General features: G+C 36.1%; 1 protein-coding gene across 3 annotated transcripts in view; it reads left to right on the forward strand.

Moving 5' to 3' along the window:
• The window catches only part of LOC126175773 (hatching enzyme 1.2-like), an 80,298-nt gene that overhangs the window by 53,707 nt on the left and 9,055 nt on the right, over positions 1–17,536 (forward strand). For all 3 annotated transcript variants that reach the window (XM_049922743.1, XM_049922745.1, XM_049922744.1), the window contains exons 4-6: positions 3,751–3,847; positions 7,331–7,460; positions 7,826–8,022. In XM_049922743.1, coding sequence (XP_049778700.1) covers positions 3,751–3,847; positions 7,331–7,460; positions 7,826–8,022 — 424 coding nt within the window. The remainder of the gene's footprint in view (positions 1–3,750; positions 3,848–7,330; positions 7,461–7,825; positions 8,023–17,536) is intronic.

Here is a 17,536-nt window from a genome sequence, read left to right on the forward strand (position 1 = left end):
ATTCTTATCTGCAGAAAACAGAAATAGATAAAATAAAGACTGAGAATATCACACAATAGCAAGGATTAGTAAGAAGTCTGCTGGAAAACATTGAACAGAAGCGAATGCAATGGTATGGGCCTATGAAGAGGGCAGCTCCCCACACAACCCGTCAGGATTATTTTGTCTGAAATGTTTTGGGGAAGAGACGGAGAAAAGACCTCATAGTAGCTAGGAAAAGGAGATCCTCGAAGACCTAAAAATTGGGAATGCCGAATGGCACCAGATAAATGAGCAACAGCTGTGGGAAGAGCAGAAATTACTTATTTATCTATTTTATTTTGTTGGGAGTTCCATTGATCCCAACAGCATTACAGTTGCTAGAAACAAGTCAGTGTTCATACAAAATTTATAATGATGAATTTTCCATAAAATTTATGAAATGAGGAATATAGAGTACAATATGATAGATTCATGATAATATTCATACCAGCTAATGTCATATTGTAACCTATGAAAATAAATGTGGTTCATAACACAAGACATCACAATTCATATTTATGAAAACACTATGAGACGTTGTGTTACTAATAACTTTATATTTGAAAATGATTTTATCTTTACGACAAAAAATAATTTATATTTATGCTTGCACTAAGTGGGACATCCCAATTATACAAGAAAACTATACACTTATCCATTTACTTAAATTGAAAAAATTCATTAATTGAGTAGAATGAGTTTTGCAACAAGTATTCTTTCAATTTTCTCTTGACTTTCAGTGTTCAAACACCAAGAGTTCTGATGTGTCTTGTTAGAGCATTAAAAACTTCTATGCCTGAGAAATTTACTCCATTTTGCACAAGGGTAAAGTTTGTTTAGTTACTATAAAATCATGTTTTGATCTCGTATTGTGGCCATGGTAGTAGTTTTTACTAATGAAACAAATGAGGGAGAAGCTGTACTGAGAAATCATTGTAAAAATATGTAGTTTCTGGAACCAATTCCTGCAAAGTGCCTTGGATGAACACTACTCATAATATGTATAACTCTCTTCTGAGTGCTGAAAATTTTTTCTGATAGAGACTGATTATCCCAAAAAATGGTGCCATGAAACAAAAATGCTTGGAAATATCCAAAGCAAGCAGCTCTGAAGGCATTCTTATTTGTAGATTAACAGATTTCAAAACAAATTGCATAACAATTTAGACAAGATATCTGTATGGTGCGAAAAGTGGCAGTTGACTTTAAATAATGAAAAGTGTGAAGTCATCCACATGAGTACTAAAAGGAATCTGCTAAATTACAGGATAAAAAACACAAATGTAAAGGCTGTAAATTCAACTAAATACTTAAGGATTACAATTACAAATAACTTATATTGGAATAATCACATAGATAATGTTGTGGGGAAAGCTAACCAGAGACTGTGATTTGTTGGCAGAACACTTAGAAAATGCAACAGGTCTACTAAATAAACTACTTACACTATGCTTGTCCACCCTTTTCTGGAATATTGCTATGTGGTGTGGGATCTGCATCAGATAGGATTGATGGAGGACAATGAAAAAGTTCAAAAAAGCACAGCTCATTTTGTATTATCATGAAATAGGGGAGAGGGTGCCACCAATATGATATGGGAATTGGGATGGCAATCATTAAAACAAAGGCGTATTTTGTTGTGACAGGATCTTCTCATGAAATCTCAGTCACAAACTTTCTCCTCAGAGTGTGAAAATATTTTGTTGGCACCCACCTACATAGGGAGGAATAATCATCATAATAAAATGAGAGAAATCAGAGCTGTCATAGAAAGATTAAAGTGTTCATTTTTGCCACACATTATTTGAGAGTGGAAGGGTAGAGAAATATCTTGCAGATGGTTCAATGAGCCCTCTGCCAGCCACTTAATTGTGAATTGGAGAGTGATCATGTAAATGTATGTGTACATGTAGATTATGCAATTATGCATAAGGCAATAGCTGCAGAATGAAGTCTTTCTGCCAGATCTGGTATAAAGTAGGATCAATTTATTTGCAATCAACGTACACACCCAAGGACTTAAGCCAGCTGGTGTGGCCGAGCGGTTCTAGGCACTTCAGTCTGGAACCACGCAGCCGCTATGGTCGCAGGTTCAAATCCTGCCTCGGGCATGGATGTGTGTGATGTCCTTAGTTTAGTTAGGTTTAAGTAGTTCTAAGTTCAAGGGGACTGATGACCTCAGATGTTACGTCCCATAGTGCTCAGAGCCATTTGAACCCAAGAACTTAGCAGAATCCACTTGCTATATTTGTCGTCCATCATTTTTATATTTATGTCCATTTGTTCTTTTTGTGTCACAAGAGACTGTATATAATGAGTTTTTTTTATATTCAGAGAGTGTCCATAACAGCTAAACCAGTTGATGATATCATTAGATATGCTGTTAGCAGAGAGTTCCACATTTCTTGCTTCTGTTTTAAACACTAAGAGAGAAGTATCACCTGCAAAGAGGGTGAACTTGCTCACTGTTATGGTACAGAGTGGGAAGTCATTTATAAATATAAGAAACAGCAAGGGCATCAGCAACTAGCTTTGTGGCACTCCAGTGTTGACAGAGCCTGTCTTGGATGAAGACTTAATTCATGTCCTGATTATTCCACGTAACCTGTAGAATTCTGTTTGACTTAGCAGAATGTCATGGTTAATATAGTCAAAAGCATTGGATAGGTCACTTATGTATCCAATTGGTGCTAACATTTTGTTAAGTATGGCACAATTTGAGTAGTGAAGGAGAAAAAAGAATCAACAATTGATCATCCTTGCTGTAAACCAAACTGACACTGATTCAGATTGTTGTGGCTGTTCAGGTGATCAACAGATCTCCTGAACATCGGTTTCTCTAGGTACATGAAAAAAAGTCGTTAGCAGGGATACTGGCCAGTAGTTTTTTCACTTCAGTTTCTTCATCTTTGAAAAGTGGGTTCACAGATGTGTATTTAATCCACGTTGTAGGTGGCTTATCTATAACTTCATCCTGCTTGCTGTAATCGAAAAACATGGATGAGGACGAATAAAGATATTTTACAGGTCATAAACTAAAATATAAACTAAATATTTCACATGTGACAGGCTAAAAAAATTGAAGATTTTGTAATTAAAAAAAGTAAACAGAAAACAAAATAGAAACTTACATTTAACAGACATCTCATTTCACCAGTGAAGTGTGTGCTGCATTATGCTCTGAGGAAAAACTCTAGTCAAAAGATGTGCTACAGTGCTTATCCACTTATGCATGTTATAGCCACAGGTCAAAATCACTCCTATGTGATTAATAGTTGTTTCTATTCATTTCATTCATTCTTTTTGGCTCTGTCGTACTTCTCACCTCATTCTGCTGTTTTGCTTCCCAGTTTTGAGCTTCACAAAGCATAAGAAATGAACACTGAATTTTAATCTTATTCATGTACTTGATATCATTGTTATTAATACTGCACATTGATGCAACACATTTTCTGTCACTTGCCCAGTATTACAGTCACTGACTGTAGAATTGCTTTGAATTCCTTCTTTTCTTAATTTAGTGTCAAAGAATAACCACTTAACTCACAAAGCAAAAGGTTTATTCCTTTTCTGAAGCTATGAGTTGTTAGCAAAAATTTTTGTTATCCATTGTTCTCATGCAGTTCATTGCAGCATCCAAAAATGTAATATCATTCACAAAGAATAACATTTCATCATCAAATATTGAAATTTTGTTGGTGTACATTTATAGTTTCATTGTGTTTACAGATGTATGAATACTGGCGTGTTGGCCTACGGTGGGATGTATTTCCTGAGAAGCTGTGGACAAATGGAACTGTTCCGTATTACATCAGCCCACTTTACGGTATTAGACAAATCTACTTATTTGATAACTAACACAAGAAATTGTAGTCATGAAATTTTAAAGAACTGTAAAAGGGAAAGAAAAAGGAACAACTAAAGCATGAGAAAAATAACAAGTTGTCCCATTGTATACTGTATGTTACAGAAAAGATGTTGAAATCTAATAGGCCCTTCAAAGTGCATCTGTAATCTTCACTATCTATGAGTGCATTTCCCAAACTGGTTGATGTTTATAGTAGCATTAACTAATGGTCAGAAACAAAGGAAATCCAGTTACATAAGTGTTTATGTTTGTTCAGAAATAAGTAAAAAATGTATCTTAGTAGCCACTTATTTTACAAGTTACATGAGTTATTAGGAGTGAGATTAGAAAATGGTTTTTGTGGAGTACTTCCTTTGTATACTAAAACATCTGTCACACAATAAAGCTTCAGTCTTTTAGCAATTTCATGTTTATCTGTCTAACATTCCACATTTATCTAATTACAGAGTTACACAAAATTTGTTTTCAAAAAGAAACTACAATCAATGACAGAAAATGCTTCTATTTACCAGATCATGTTAGCCACAGAATAGAGCAAAAGATGAAATGAATACCAGCTTTCAGAATCAGCCAACCCTCTCATCTCACAAAATAGGGGGCTTCATTGCTGAGTTTCCTTTCATTCCATTCTGATGTGCCTCACTTGACCTCTGGGCCTAGATAACTTTCAGCAACTCTGAATAAATGCATTTCCTCTAACCTAAGTCTTTATTACAAAAAGTTAGCTTTGTTTCAGGATTTTGTTGCTGTCTCATAAGATGGGAACTTAATTTTGTCTTTATTTAATTACTTATAATTACTCACCTTCTGTAGCTACCATCCAATTATACAAAGTAATAATCGTTCATTATTTGAATTATTCAGAAATTAAGTTCATGATTTCCAGGTGGTTTTATCAGTGTAGCAAGCCAAGAACATCACTAAGAGATAAAATATTGGACTGGTAATGTAGAATAAAATACCTTTGGGGTGCAACAGAAATACTACGTGGATTTTTCATCTACGAGTAAAATAATAGCCAGACAAACTTTTTACAATTCGCTAACAATCAAAAAAACTTTTACATCACCCTGGTCCCCAAAACTCCTGAATATAGACATTGACTGTGGATATTGTGTCACAGACACAGTTCCTTTGACTGTTCAGAGATGTCACTAAACCTGCCTAAAAATGTAAACAACCATGCATGAGCAGCACCTATTAGATGGAGCGGGTCTGACAGCCAATCAGTTCCAGTCATTCCACCAGGAAGGAGGTACACAGCTTGTGTTGTCTGTAGTTCAACCATACCTGGACAGTCAATACCACGGTTGGATTGTGTCCGCATTGTTATTTTGTGCCAGGAAGGGCTCTCAACAAGGGAAGTGTCCAGGCAGCATCTGGAAGTGAACCAAAGTGATGTCTGGACATGGAGGAGATACAGACAGACAGGGACTGTCAATGAGTAACCCTGACAGCAATGCCACCATGTTGAATAATGCTTTTTGTGCAGCCACAGGACATCATGTTATGACTCAAACTGTGCGCAATAGGCTCCATGATGCGCAACTTCGTTCCTGACGTCCATAGTGAGGTCCATCTTTGCAACCACAACACCATGCAACGCGGTATAGATGGGCCCAACAACATGCCAAATGGACCATTCAGGATAGGCATCACGTTCTCTTCACTGATGAGTGTCGCATATGCCTTCAACCACACAATCGATGGAGACGTGTTTGGAGGCAACCAGGTCAGGCTGAAAGCACTGTCCAGCAAGTGCAGCAAGGCAGAAGTTCCCTGCTGTTTTGGGGTGCCATTATGTGGGGCCAACGTATGCCGCGGATGGTCATGGAAGGCTCCGTAACAGCTGTGAAATTCGTGAATGCCATACTCTGACAGATAGTGAAACCATATGGGCAGATTATTGGCAAGGCAGTCATCTTCATACACAACAATTCGCTCCCCCATCGTGCACATCTTGTGAATGACTTCCTTCAGGACAATGACATCACTCGACTAGAGTGGCCAGCATGTTCTCCAGACATGAACCCCACTGATCATGCCTGGGATAGATTGACTGTTGAGGAAAGGGACAATATTGATGAACTTGTGGGTAGTATGCCATGATGAATACAGGTGTGCTACTATTCAAGAGGACATGCTATTGGGTATTAGAGGTACCGGTGTGTACAGCTATCTGGACCAACACCTCTGAGGGTCTCACTGTTTGAAGTTACAACATGCAATGTGTGGTTTTCAAGAGCAATAAAAAATGTGGAAATGTTGCTTATTTTGATATCTATTCCAATTTTCTGTACAGGTTCCGGAACTGAGGTGATGCAAAACTTTTTTTGATGAGTGTATTTAAGAATTTTGAACAGGGATGAGTACATATATAGTGTAGAGCTTACTACTACACACTTGTCGCTAACATAGATTAACTTGACAGGTGCTACCATTGTGCTATAAATAAAATAACAACAATTAAAATTTTACCCAACATTATTCAAATGATTATGAAATAAATTTATAATTAAAAGTTACATATTTATAAAGTTTAAGATATTGAAATTGAAATAAATTTTACATAAACAGAATTTTTGTTTTATATTGTCACAAAAATCTTGAATAATAGCTGAAAAAATTATTGTAGTCTGTTATCTCACTACAGTACACTGGATATATTTTTAAGATAGTTACATGTTATCATGTCACCTAAAATATTCCAAATATTAGTTTCATTTAACATAATAATACTGTGACATCCCAACAGCATGCTCTTTTAAGTGTAATAAAATTTCTAATTCCATGTACCATGAATATTGCAAAATACAAAGTATTGAAAGTTGTTATACAAAATTAGTATACATGCAGCCTTATATCATGCTATACACTATTCTCAAGGATCATGTTGTATACTATTCTGGTACATTACAACCCACTTGCAAGAATTTATAGAACATGACTGCATGCAGAATAATCCACAAATTTAGGCAGAATTAAGAAAATCCAGTTGTGATGTGGAAGTGCAAGAACTTTCAACAAGGAACTGCAGTCCAGTTTACACAGTTCTTCAGGGTCTACTTGGTAATGTCGGGAATTACATTTGATGGTGTCTTGATGAGGTTCTGTATTGGACTTGATGTTTTTCTGGAGTGCTTGTAGATTGTTACATGGTACACTAAAATGGAAATTGAATGTAGGCCTGAGTATTCATGTAACAATATGTATGTATAATTTTTATGAATTTTCGAAATTGATGTAAGAAAATGGTGGGAGACTATAAAAAATGCTTTTCGCAAAAGACAGATTAATAGAAAGAACTTTGAAGAGTCATAAGTAATTCTAAATAATATATGTATATCTTCATTTTGAAATGTTATGTTATTTGAGGAATAAACTGTTACCATAACTGAAATGGAGACAAATATAACAGTACTGATTTTTACTTTGTTTCAGAACCAGATGATTACATCACAATTTACAAAGCCATAAATATTTTGAATTTCATGACCTGTGTCAAATTTGTGCCTTGGAATGGCAAACAAAAAGATTATCTGCTTATATGGCCAATTAAATACCCAAAAGGGTAAGCTACATAAGTAATCAGAGCTACAGATGATGTATCTACTCAGATCGTCATATGAAGCTTATGATTAAGTCATTTATTTATTTTTCATACTGATGAACACTGGAAAGTTTAAGCTTCTTGACATGCTAAGGTTCTAAATCACTTGCCTTTTCAAAGTAATTTTCTTTTCTTTTTTAGGTAAAATAATCCTTCATTAATTCTTTGCATTCTTTTGGTTATATCTGTTCAATTTAGTCTAAGCAACAGCCAAGACTCAACACTCTACCAATAATTCACACATGTCTCTAGGACACTACAGAGTCCCAGTAATAAAATAAATGATAAACATGAAGATTTTAAACAACAATAATAAACTTTTACAGGTGCTGGTCATTTGTAGGGAAACATGGTGGAGCACAAATAATTTCCCTTCAGCCTCCAGACAGTAAGGGACCAAACTGTCTTGGCCAAGAAGGTCGCTCTATCCATGAGTTATTACATGCTCTTGGATTGTTCCATGAACAATCTCGAGCAGATCGTGATCAGTTTGTTGAGATTGTAAAGGAAAATATTATACCTGGTAAGTTTTTTACCTACAAGTGATAGTCTTCAGAGGAATGCTTGAGTTTACTTATGATTATAAGGGTTGTCAAAAAAAAAAAAAAGAGGAAATTAAATGTAACTTAATCATATTGTGAAAAAGTAATTTTCCTCACAATAGATAAAAGCCTCCATTCTTTACAATGCTTCCAGACATTTAATGCCATGTCATTGTAATAACTGGGGCTTGTGCTTTAGATACTCCACACAAAAACCACAGTTAATCTAACAAGCAATAATATTTATTTATGAAGATATTACACAGATAAAAAGATATGTTCATCACTGATCATAAGTATTATACACTGGACATATAAAGTGCTATTTAATATCCACATGTGTCAACCAACAACACTCCCACTTCTGCAACACACACACATGTAAGTGATTGTTTTCATAAACCCAATCTTCACAAACATTTTAAATTCTTAGAAAAGACCCATCAGCAACAAAACTTCTCTTGAAGCTATTGCAAAAGCAGCATATTCTGCTTTTGTTGTAGACAGCGAAACACGTATCTTCCTCCTTGTTTATCCAGCATAAAGTATTTTTGAAAGCCTGGAATATTTATCCTGTTGTAGCTCTTCTGTCTTCTCCACTTCCTCATTTAGAATCAATATAACAGAGAAGAACATTTGAGCTTCAAGTAGTGTATTAAAGAAATCATTTAAAATTTTTGCAGTCTTGTTCTGTAGTTTTTATATTTATGACTTGTAATGATTACCTGATGAACTTTCTGGCCTTGTAGCCATCACTGCACACATCAGAAACTCTAGTAATTCTTTGTGTGGTTTATTTTTAACTATATCTCCATTAAAATCTTCACTGAGGCTTGCTGCCATTGACATCTTGTTAGATTTACAATCTCCCGTATCAAAATCTTCTCAATAAGTTCTCAAAAGAAATGCATTAATGAAGAAACAGTTCCCCAATGGTGCTCTTTATGTTAATCTCCAGGAAAGATTTTCACTCACCAGGGTGTCTCACTGGAAAAATTACTTTCAGTTTATTTTTAATATTATAAGTTTGTTTTTATAATTTTCAACAAGCAGAATACCAACATGTAGTACTATACAAAGGGTAGTCATCATAGCTTCCAACATATATATACTGGTAGGCAGCTGTCAACTTCACATTTTTTAAAATTGATTTTCTTCATTATTAACTCAAGCTCTGTTTCAGCCCACATAAGACACTATTAAGCCTGCATACATGACCTTCATTAATCTTTTGGTGTTGAGGCATGTTCATGTAAATTTCTGCAGATGTTCCAGGATGTATAGCTGTGGTGGATGGAATTTTTTCATTCCTGACATTTTATCCATAGCTCTGTTGTACATATTCAAAGGGTTTTCCTGGTTTTGCTGAGTGTTGCTGACTCAGTGAAGCAGATGTCAGAGAATGATATAAACTCTGCAAGAGGAGGGCATGGTGAAGGTTCACACATGACTGGCAGAAATAATCTTTGTCAGTGGCAAAACTTAACTATCAAACTGTCCTCTGTCAAAGATAATGCTTAGATTGGTTGGTTGGTTTGGGGGGATTAAAGGGACCAGACTGCTGCGGTCATCGGTCCCATAATGCTTAGATATTAATTCTGTAGAACTACCCATATATCACTAAGTATCACGGCTTCTTCTTGTTTGTTAAAATTGTTACCACAGTTATATATTTTTGTGGCTTCTCCATGTAACCATGGACAATAGTCTGTCATTTTAACATCGACTCACGAGTACTGATATTACTCAAATAGACATTACTTTGGTGCAATACTGGAACCAAATTTTTGAATTTTTGTTCTAGAACCCATACCCGATACAAATTAACAAAAGTAACTGGCGTGATAATGACAATAAGCAAATGAACTATGGATTTATTTTCAACACGTTTGAATACATCCTTGTGCAACACTGTTGTACTTTTGTAAGAGGCATGTGAGATTTTCATTCTTAACAACATTAAAAGAATTAAGTATTATGTCATAGTTCAATGTTAAATTCAAACATGAAAAAACTGAAGAAAATCTTGAAAATTACATCCCCTTGAAACATTACAATTGGCGTTCAATAAGTAACACGGCACATTTTTTTTTTTTTTTTTTCAACCAATTTCAGTTGAAAAAATACGAAATTTAAGTGCAATATCGTGGAATATTTCCACTTCAGCCCCTATAGTGTCATGATGTTCCAATGGGTGGCAGGGCTATACGTAGTCTTCAAAATGACATCTGTAATGGAGGTGTGTACCAAGTAGAGGGCTTGGTATACAATTTTGGCAGAAAAACAGAGCAGCAGAGGTTTTCATAGACACTTGCTGAATGTCTGGGGAGACCTCACACTGAACAAAATCATAGTGAGCCATTCGATGAGGCATCTGTCATCATTGTAACAAAGTTGCGCAAAGCTGTCCAATTTCCCATGTGCTGGCTCGCTGTGACTTCTAAAATGTTGAAACATGCAGACACTCTCATTTCAAGATCATTGACAGATCACCATTAGACACACTGCTGCTCAACTGGACTTCTGTTGGTAGTGTTAACACACTCATCCACCAGTTTGGTAACTCAAAGGTGTGTGCCACTGGGTTCCTCAACACTAAGCAGAAGATCATAAAGAGCAATGAAGGACCATCTGTGCAGAATTTCTTGTGTGCTACAAGGTTGATCATGACAATGTTTCATCAAACACTGTCACTGGTGATGAAACATGGGTTCATCACTTCAAACTAGAAATAAAATGGCAATCCATGGAGTGGTGCCACACAACCTCTCTTCCAAAGAAATTGTTTAAAGCCACAGTCTCAGTCAGTAAATTCATCATGATGGTCTTCTGGGACCATGACAGGATAATTTCCTCCCTTGTGGTGCAACAATCCACTTGGAAGTGTATTGCACTACCCTCAGAAAATTGAGGAATCAACTTCAGCATGTTTGTTGCCACAAAAATGCAAATGAACTTCTCCTTCTCTATGACAATGTGAGGCCTCACACAAGTCTGCACACACAAGAGGAGCTCAGAAACCTTCTTTGGACTGTTCTTCCTCATCTGCTTGGATCTTGTACTTTCTGACTTTCATCTGTTTTTCAATGAAGGATGCACTCTGTGGGAAGCAATACAAGCATTGTGGGTAGGTTATTGAAGCAACAAGATGTTGGCTCCAATGTCAACCAGTAGAATGATGCAATGTCAGCATACAGGTCCTCTCAGAAAGGTGGCATAAGGCCACTGCACTGAATGGAGATTATGTAGGAAAACAGCCTAAACAGAGGGGAGTAATTTGATGTATTGGAATCCTGAATAAAACCAACTAGCTTTCAGAGAAGAAAAGTGTTGCATTATTTATTTAACACTCCTTGTAAGTACAGTGCAATACCTATATCATGAAAAATGGAATATTAAATTTGCATTTCTATAGCTAGAATATTTGGGATTTTAGTACTTGTGAATAATAAGAAATATGACATGTCAACAACCTACAGGCATTACTAATAAGCAGTAACTTTAAGTGGCTTTTGGTGTAATAAAACAGCTGCACAATAAAAATCGCTCAACAAAAGCTTACTTGTTCAAAATTCAAATAACGAATGACAACTTTCTGTCACTGACTTAAAGTAGCATATTGTGTTATCTTTTCATTTGCTGAAGGGCATTCATTTGTACTGTTTGGTCACTGATAGGTATATGTCATTACAAGTAGGAAGTCATTGTGACTGGAACAACCACCAACTTTTGTGATCTAACAGTTCCTGGCACTCATTGAGAAACCTTCATTTAACCTTTATTTTAAAAATTTCATGGGCAATTCTGGAATAAGCACAATATTTGAGCATTAAAATCTTCATAATGCACTGTCACAGAACTTAGCTGATTAATACGCTGCGAAGGCATTTTTGGCAGCCAATGAAGCTACCTTTCAATTTTTCCATAGTCGACAATCAGCTGTAAGTGAGCAGTGGTGCATGAATGTGATTTACTTAAAATTTTAGGCATTGTGAGGTGTAAAATCTCAGGGAACAGAAAGAAAAAAAATCAGACATTCATAAGCTTTTGATAAGTCAGAAATGGATAAAACCCAAAAATGAAAATGAGGGAATTGCAAAACATACTATCTGCAGTGAAATATCACCAGAAAAGTATGAGTCAAACTTAAACATCTTCTTTTAAAAATCCCAGTAAGTTTGCTCATGAAGATAATATTGACATAGCCAGTAGTGCTACTGGTTTCCAGTGCTTTGATGAAAAGGGTAGTAGTCTTCTGGTCATTATATCTGAAGTCAGAAATTATGTTTGGGGGAGTGTGTGGGGGGTGGGGGTGGGGGATGGGGAGATTGATGACTCCCTAAAGTATAAGATTTTATTGAATCTGTTGCAACCTGATAAAAATTATAATTTCAAGAATGATGTAGATGGCATAAAGAGGATGTTTCAGTTGGAATGACTGTTAGTATATATGTGGTTTATTTGTTGTAAATTATTTAAGGGTGTAAGTTCTGTGTGCTTTCCCAGCCTTCTATAAAGCATGACAGTCATCATGGCACATTCACAAGCCATCCGTCATCAATTTAAAAAGTTTAACAAATCCGAAAAAATGCACATGAATTCTGAATGTCATGAAGGTGCAGTTAATTTTATGACAAATCAAACTAAGAGTGTAAAGGAACTTATCAATGAGAATCTTGCAAAATTAGTTCAAACTAATCATGCTGAGTTGAAATCAATTGTTTCTTACCAATTGTTTTGTTCATTACTACTTTTAAGAGGTAAAACAAATTCAAATTCTGTTTATGATTTATTGCTGTTAAGTGTTGAGTCTGGTGGCAAAATATTGTGGAAACATTTTGCTCCTATAAACGCCACATATATTTCTCATAGAATCCCAAGCAATATAGATTCTGAAACAAACTGTAAAGTGTTATGTTACGCATTTCCAACAGGTTGTGCATGAGTGGGAACATGATGTACAGGGTGTCCCACTCAAAAGAAGGCCCATAAATGAACATTTGCTTAAGTTACACTTAAAGGCTTCACATAAAAATCAGGAAATGAAATGAAATGAACATATCATACCTTGTTCATGGGGAAATAATCACAAAGGTGCTGGAAGTAACCACTGTCAACTTGTAAGCACAGTTGAACACGATACTGCAGATTCTCGAATGTTGCTGCCTGAACCTCTGGTGTCACTGCCTGGATTTCATGGATGATGTTCTCTCATAAATCTTCCAAGTTGTATGTTTTGTTACTGTAGACCTTGCCTTCTAGGTCACTACAGACAAAAAATCAGATGATGTTGCATCAGGTGACCTTGGGGGCCACAGTCCTTTCGAAATCACTCTGCCACGGAAAAATGATTTGACCTCAGCCATGGTCACTTGAGACATGTGACATGTGGTGCCATACTGTTTTGGTACCAGCCAAGGGTAAGTTCTTCATCGTACAATTGATTCACAAATTCCCGAAACATTTCAATGTAAACTGCACTTGTCACTGTAGACTTGAAAAAAATTGATCCAATGATGCGACACTGTGATATTGCAAGACCATGCCAATATTTTGTGAATGCTAGGGTTGCTCAACCAGTGCATGTGGATTTCCATTACACCAAAAATGTGTATTCTGAGAGTTTACATAGCCAGAGAGGTGGAGCTATGCCTTATCACTGAACCCTGTGTACTGCATTATTCCTGGCCTCTGAGCAATAAATTCCTGAAACCAATGGCAAAATGTAATGCATTTGTCTTTGTCATTGACTTTCAGTTCCTGAAATACTGTAAAACTGTATGGATAAATGCCAGCTTTCTTTGCAGCTCTGTAACAAATGTTTTGTGACATTCCATATTCCTGAGATAAATACTAGATAAATACTGAACAGGCTTTGTTGTTTCACATCCCCCATTGTGAAGATCCAACACTGTTCCACTGCTCTCCATCTTGTTCACTGACTTTTGTATGCAGAAATTGGATGATACATGCTGGTCATCACACTGTTCAACAAACATTCGCTGAAATGTCTTAATGGAACCGGTAATCCAATATTGTTTCACAAGAAAACGTGCACGCTTAGACAGAATAGCGATACATGGTCATGAAACACTGAACACTGATACCATTTGCTTGCTTTTGTTAATGACACTAATGGTATTAAAAGTACACTGCAGAAACTGATAGGAGAATATAGTGAGCAGGTCACAATGTGCTCAGAATTTCTGACGACATGTATGAGGAAAATGTTTTACCACTACTGACATGAAAACTGATTCTTGTGTTTCAATGTTTCTATTTCTTCATAACAACAATAGTGGTTTCTTTATCATAATTTTGTACGTAATGTAAACTAATCTTTCCTCTGTATTCTTGTTTACTATTTTAGACTCCTGTAAACTGTATATTTGTATTGTCTTATCCCATATCAGTTGTACAAGCTATTGTACTGATTTGATCTATGGGACAAATAATAAATAAATAAATAAATAAATAAATAAACTGCAAGAACAACTATCTCTTCATTTGGATTGATATCTTTGAGACCCTATATCAGACTTTTCATCAAATTACTTTTCAAAGGTTAACTGCAGCACACTACCCTGGTGATTCTGATTGAAATAACATTTGGAGATTTTTTGGAGGACAATGTTACACCTGCTTCTACCTTCATAATAATCTCCTCAATTTGTACTTCCATAGGTGTTAAAGCACAGTTTCCAAATTTAGAAAGTTATAAATCTCATCTTGTGCAATATTCTCTCTGACTCATTAATAATGGTGTCAGACATTACAATATTGTTTGTACTTTCCATATAAGTTTGTAATTTTTTGAACTTTGTCTTATGCCTACTAATAGTCATTTCCATAGATCTAAATGCAAAATAATCTGTTGTATTTCACAGATCTGTCTGTACTGTACTGTCAATCAATATGCAACAACTCTATTAATAGAACCCATCTCTCATCTTCTACAATGTATCCTTTCACAGAGTAGCACTGCTTCTGTATAATCATATGTACATTGAACCGAAGCCTTCCGAAAGATCCTCTTTACTTCCAAAAATTTTGATATAGAAGACAATACAACAATAAATGTAAAGTACAATTTACATGTGGTCTCTTATGTAGAAGTTCCAGCCACCTGATTGATTCTGTAGTTAGTTCTCAATGTAGAAATGTGTTCTGTGCATCCATTTGTTACTTGAGAATGACCTGTTATTTCACCATATTGTGAAAGGTCCTTACAATATTAAGTAAAGCAACTGGAGCACATTTTATCTCATAGTTGTATCCTTTTTTGTAAACAATGTTTTATAACTAAGTGTGGCCCATAAATTTCAATACTTCCCAAGAAATCACATTTTACTCCGAACTCGTCATTTGCTGTCTGTGACTCTTTTATTTGCTGGAGTCGGGTATAGTTACGTGTTTCATTGGCTGAAAGAGAGTCCAATTATTTATTTATCCCATTAGTTCATTTTCCTTCATCCTTTCTTCATGTTATCAAAATTTTGAAGTATATCTTCAATAAACAGTTCTGGATTCAAGGACAATATGGTGCAATCATCCAGAGATTATGCTCTTCTCATTATTATTTTACTTGGTTATTGCAGTTCTGCTCTCTTCGTTCCTTCTGAAGTCACAATATCTGGTTTGTTTTTGTCAGTTGCCTTGAAATTCATATGTTTGTTTGCATGACTATCTCACACAGCAGTTGTTATAATCAGTTATTATTGGTTTCTCTGTCTCAAGCTTACTGCAATTAATTATGGAGAATTTCACACCAGACATGTTCCACTTTTGTTTACAAAGCATCTTTTGTGGTCATTCTGAAAATATGGATACATAATAGAGGTGGCTAAAGGCGTGGGACAGGTTTGATATGCACACATACACTGACTTCACAGAATGTAGATTGGAGCTAGACACATGGAACATTCCATTTCAGAAATCATTAGAGAATTCAATATTTTGAGATACACAGTGTCAAGAGTGTGCCAAGAATACCAAATTTCAGGCATTACCACTGGCCACAGACAATCCAGTGGCTGATGGCCTTCACTTAACAACTGAGAGTAGTGGCATTTGCGTAGAGCTGTTAGTGCTAACAGACAGGAAACACTGCATGAACTAACCACAGAAATTCACCTGGGACATACATTGGATGTATCCTTTAGGACAGTGCAACAAAACTTGGCACTGATGAGCTATGGAAGCAGACAACCAAAGTGAGTGCCTTTGCTAAAAGCACACCAGTGCGTGCAGCGCCACTCGTGGGCTCATGACCATATCGATTGGCTCCTATATGACTGGAAAACCATTGGGTGGTCGGATAAGCCCCCTTTCAGTTGTTAAGAACTGGTGGTAGGATTCGAGTGTGGTGCAGATCCTACATAACCATGGACCTAAGTTATTAACAAGGCACTGTGCAACCTGGTGGTGGCCCCATAATGGTGTGGGCTGTGTTTACGTGGAATGGACTGGGCCCTCTGGACAAACTGAACTGATCATTGACTGGAAATGGTTATTTTCGGCTACTTGGAGACCATTTGCAACCATTCATGGACTTCACATTCCCAAACAACAATGGAATTTTTATGGATGACAGAGTGCCATATCACTGGGCCGCAGTTGCTTGTGATTGGTCTGAAGAACATTCTGGACAGTTTAAGTGAATGATATGGCCACCAAGATCACCTGACTTGAATCCCTTGAAACATTTATGGGACATAATTGAGAGGTTGTTTGTGCATAAAGTCCAGCAACACTTTCGCAATTTTGGATGGCTATAGAGGCAGAATGGCCCAACATTCATGCAGGGGAGTTCCAGCGACTTGTTGAGTCCATGCCATACTGAGTTGCTGCTGTATGTTGGGCAAAAGGAGATCTGAAACAATATTAGGAGGTAACCCATGACTTTCATTACCTCAGTGTATGTATGTACATTTTGGTTGTTATCCATTAAAAACAGTATTTCTTTATAAAGTTGACTTGCATTTTACTTTTGATATTTCTGCCTCTTGTTCACATATTCTGCACACAATTGCTTTCTCTTTCATTGTTAGCAGAGGTTAAGATTGAAAGAAATATGGTTTTACATTCAAACTCAGAAGATTTTGCCTTTTTTGGGGGCAGTTTCTCTTAAGCTGCATTGGTGATATTCCCACATCACCTCACTTTAGAGATTAGTTTCATTCTAATTTCCTTGATGTTCTGCAACATTCTGCATTATTTTGTCCATTTAAACAGTTTAATTTTGAGATCCATTACAATGATCTTATAGTGCTATTTGTGAAAATAATTTTTTTCTTCAAAAATGACATCTCTTCAAAAACAATTTTACAATACTAGAACACAATAATTTTAACGATTGTAACCTGGCATGAAACACTCTAATGATTTTGCTTCATACTTGTGAATTCCTTAGGAATCTGCTATTACGCAGTATACCCAAACATTTATTTTTTTTTGTCTTTACCCTAGTGCTGCTGGAATTTCACCATCTAAAGC

The sequence above is a fragment of the Schistocerca cancellata genome, chromosome 3 (assembly GCF_023864275.1).
Source record: "Schistocerca cancellata isolate TAMUIC-IGC-003103 chromosome 3, iqSchCanc2.1, whole genome shotgun sequence".
Classification (NCBI taxonomy): Eukaryota; Metazoa; Arthropoda; class Insecta; order Orthoptera; family Acrididae; genus Schistocerca; species Schistocerca cancellata.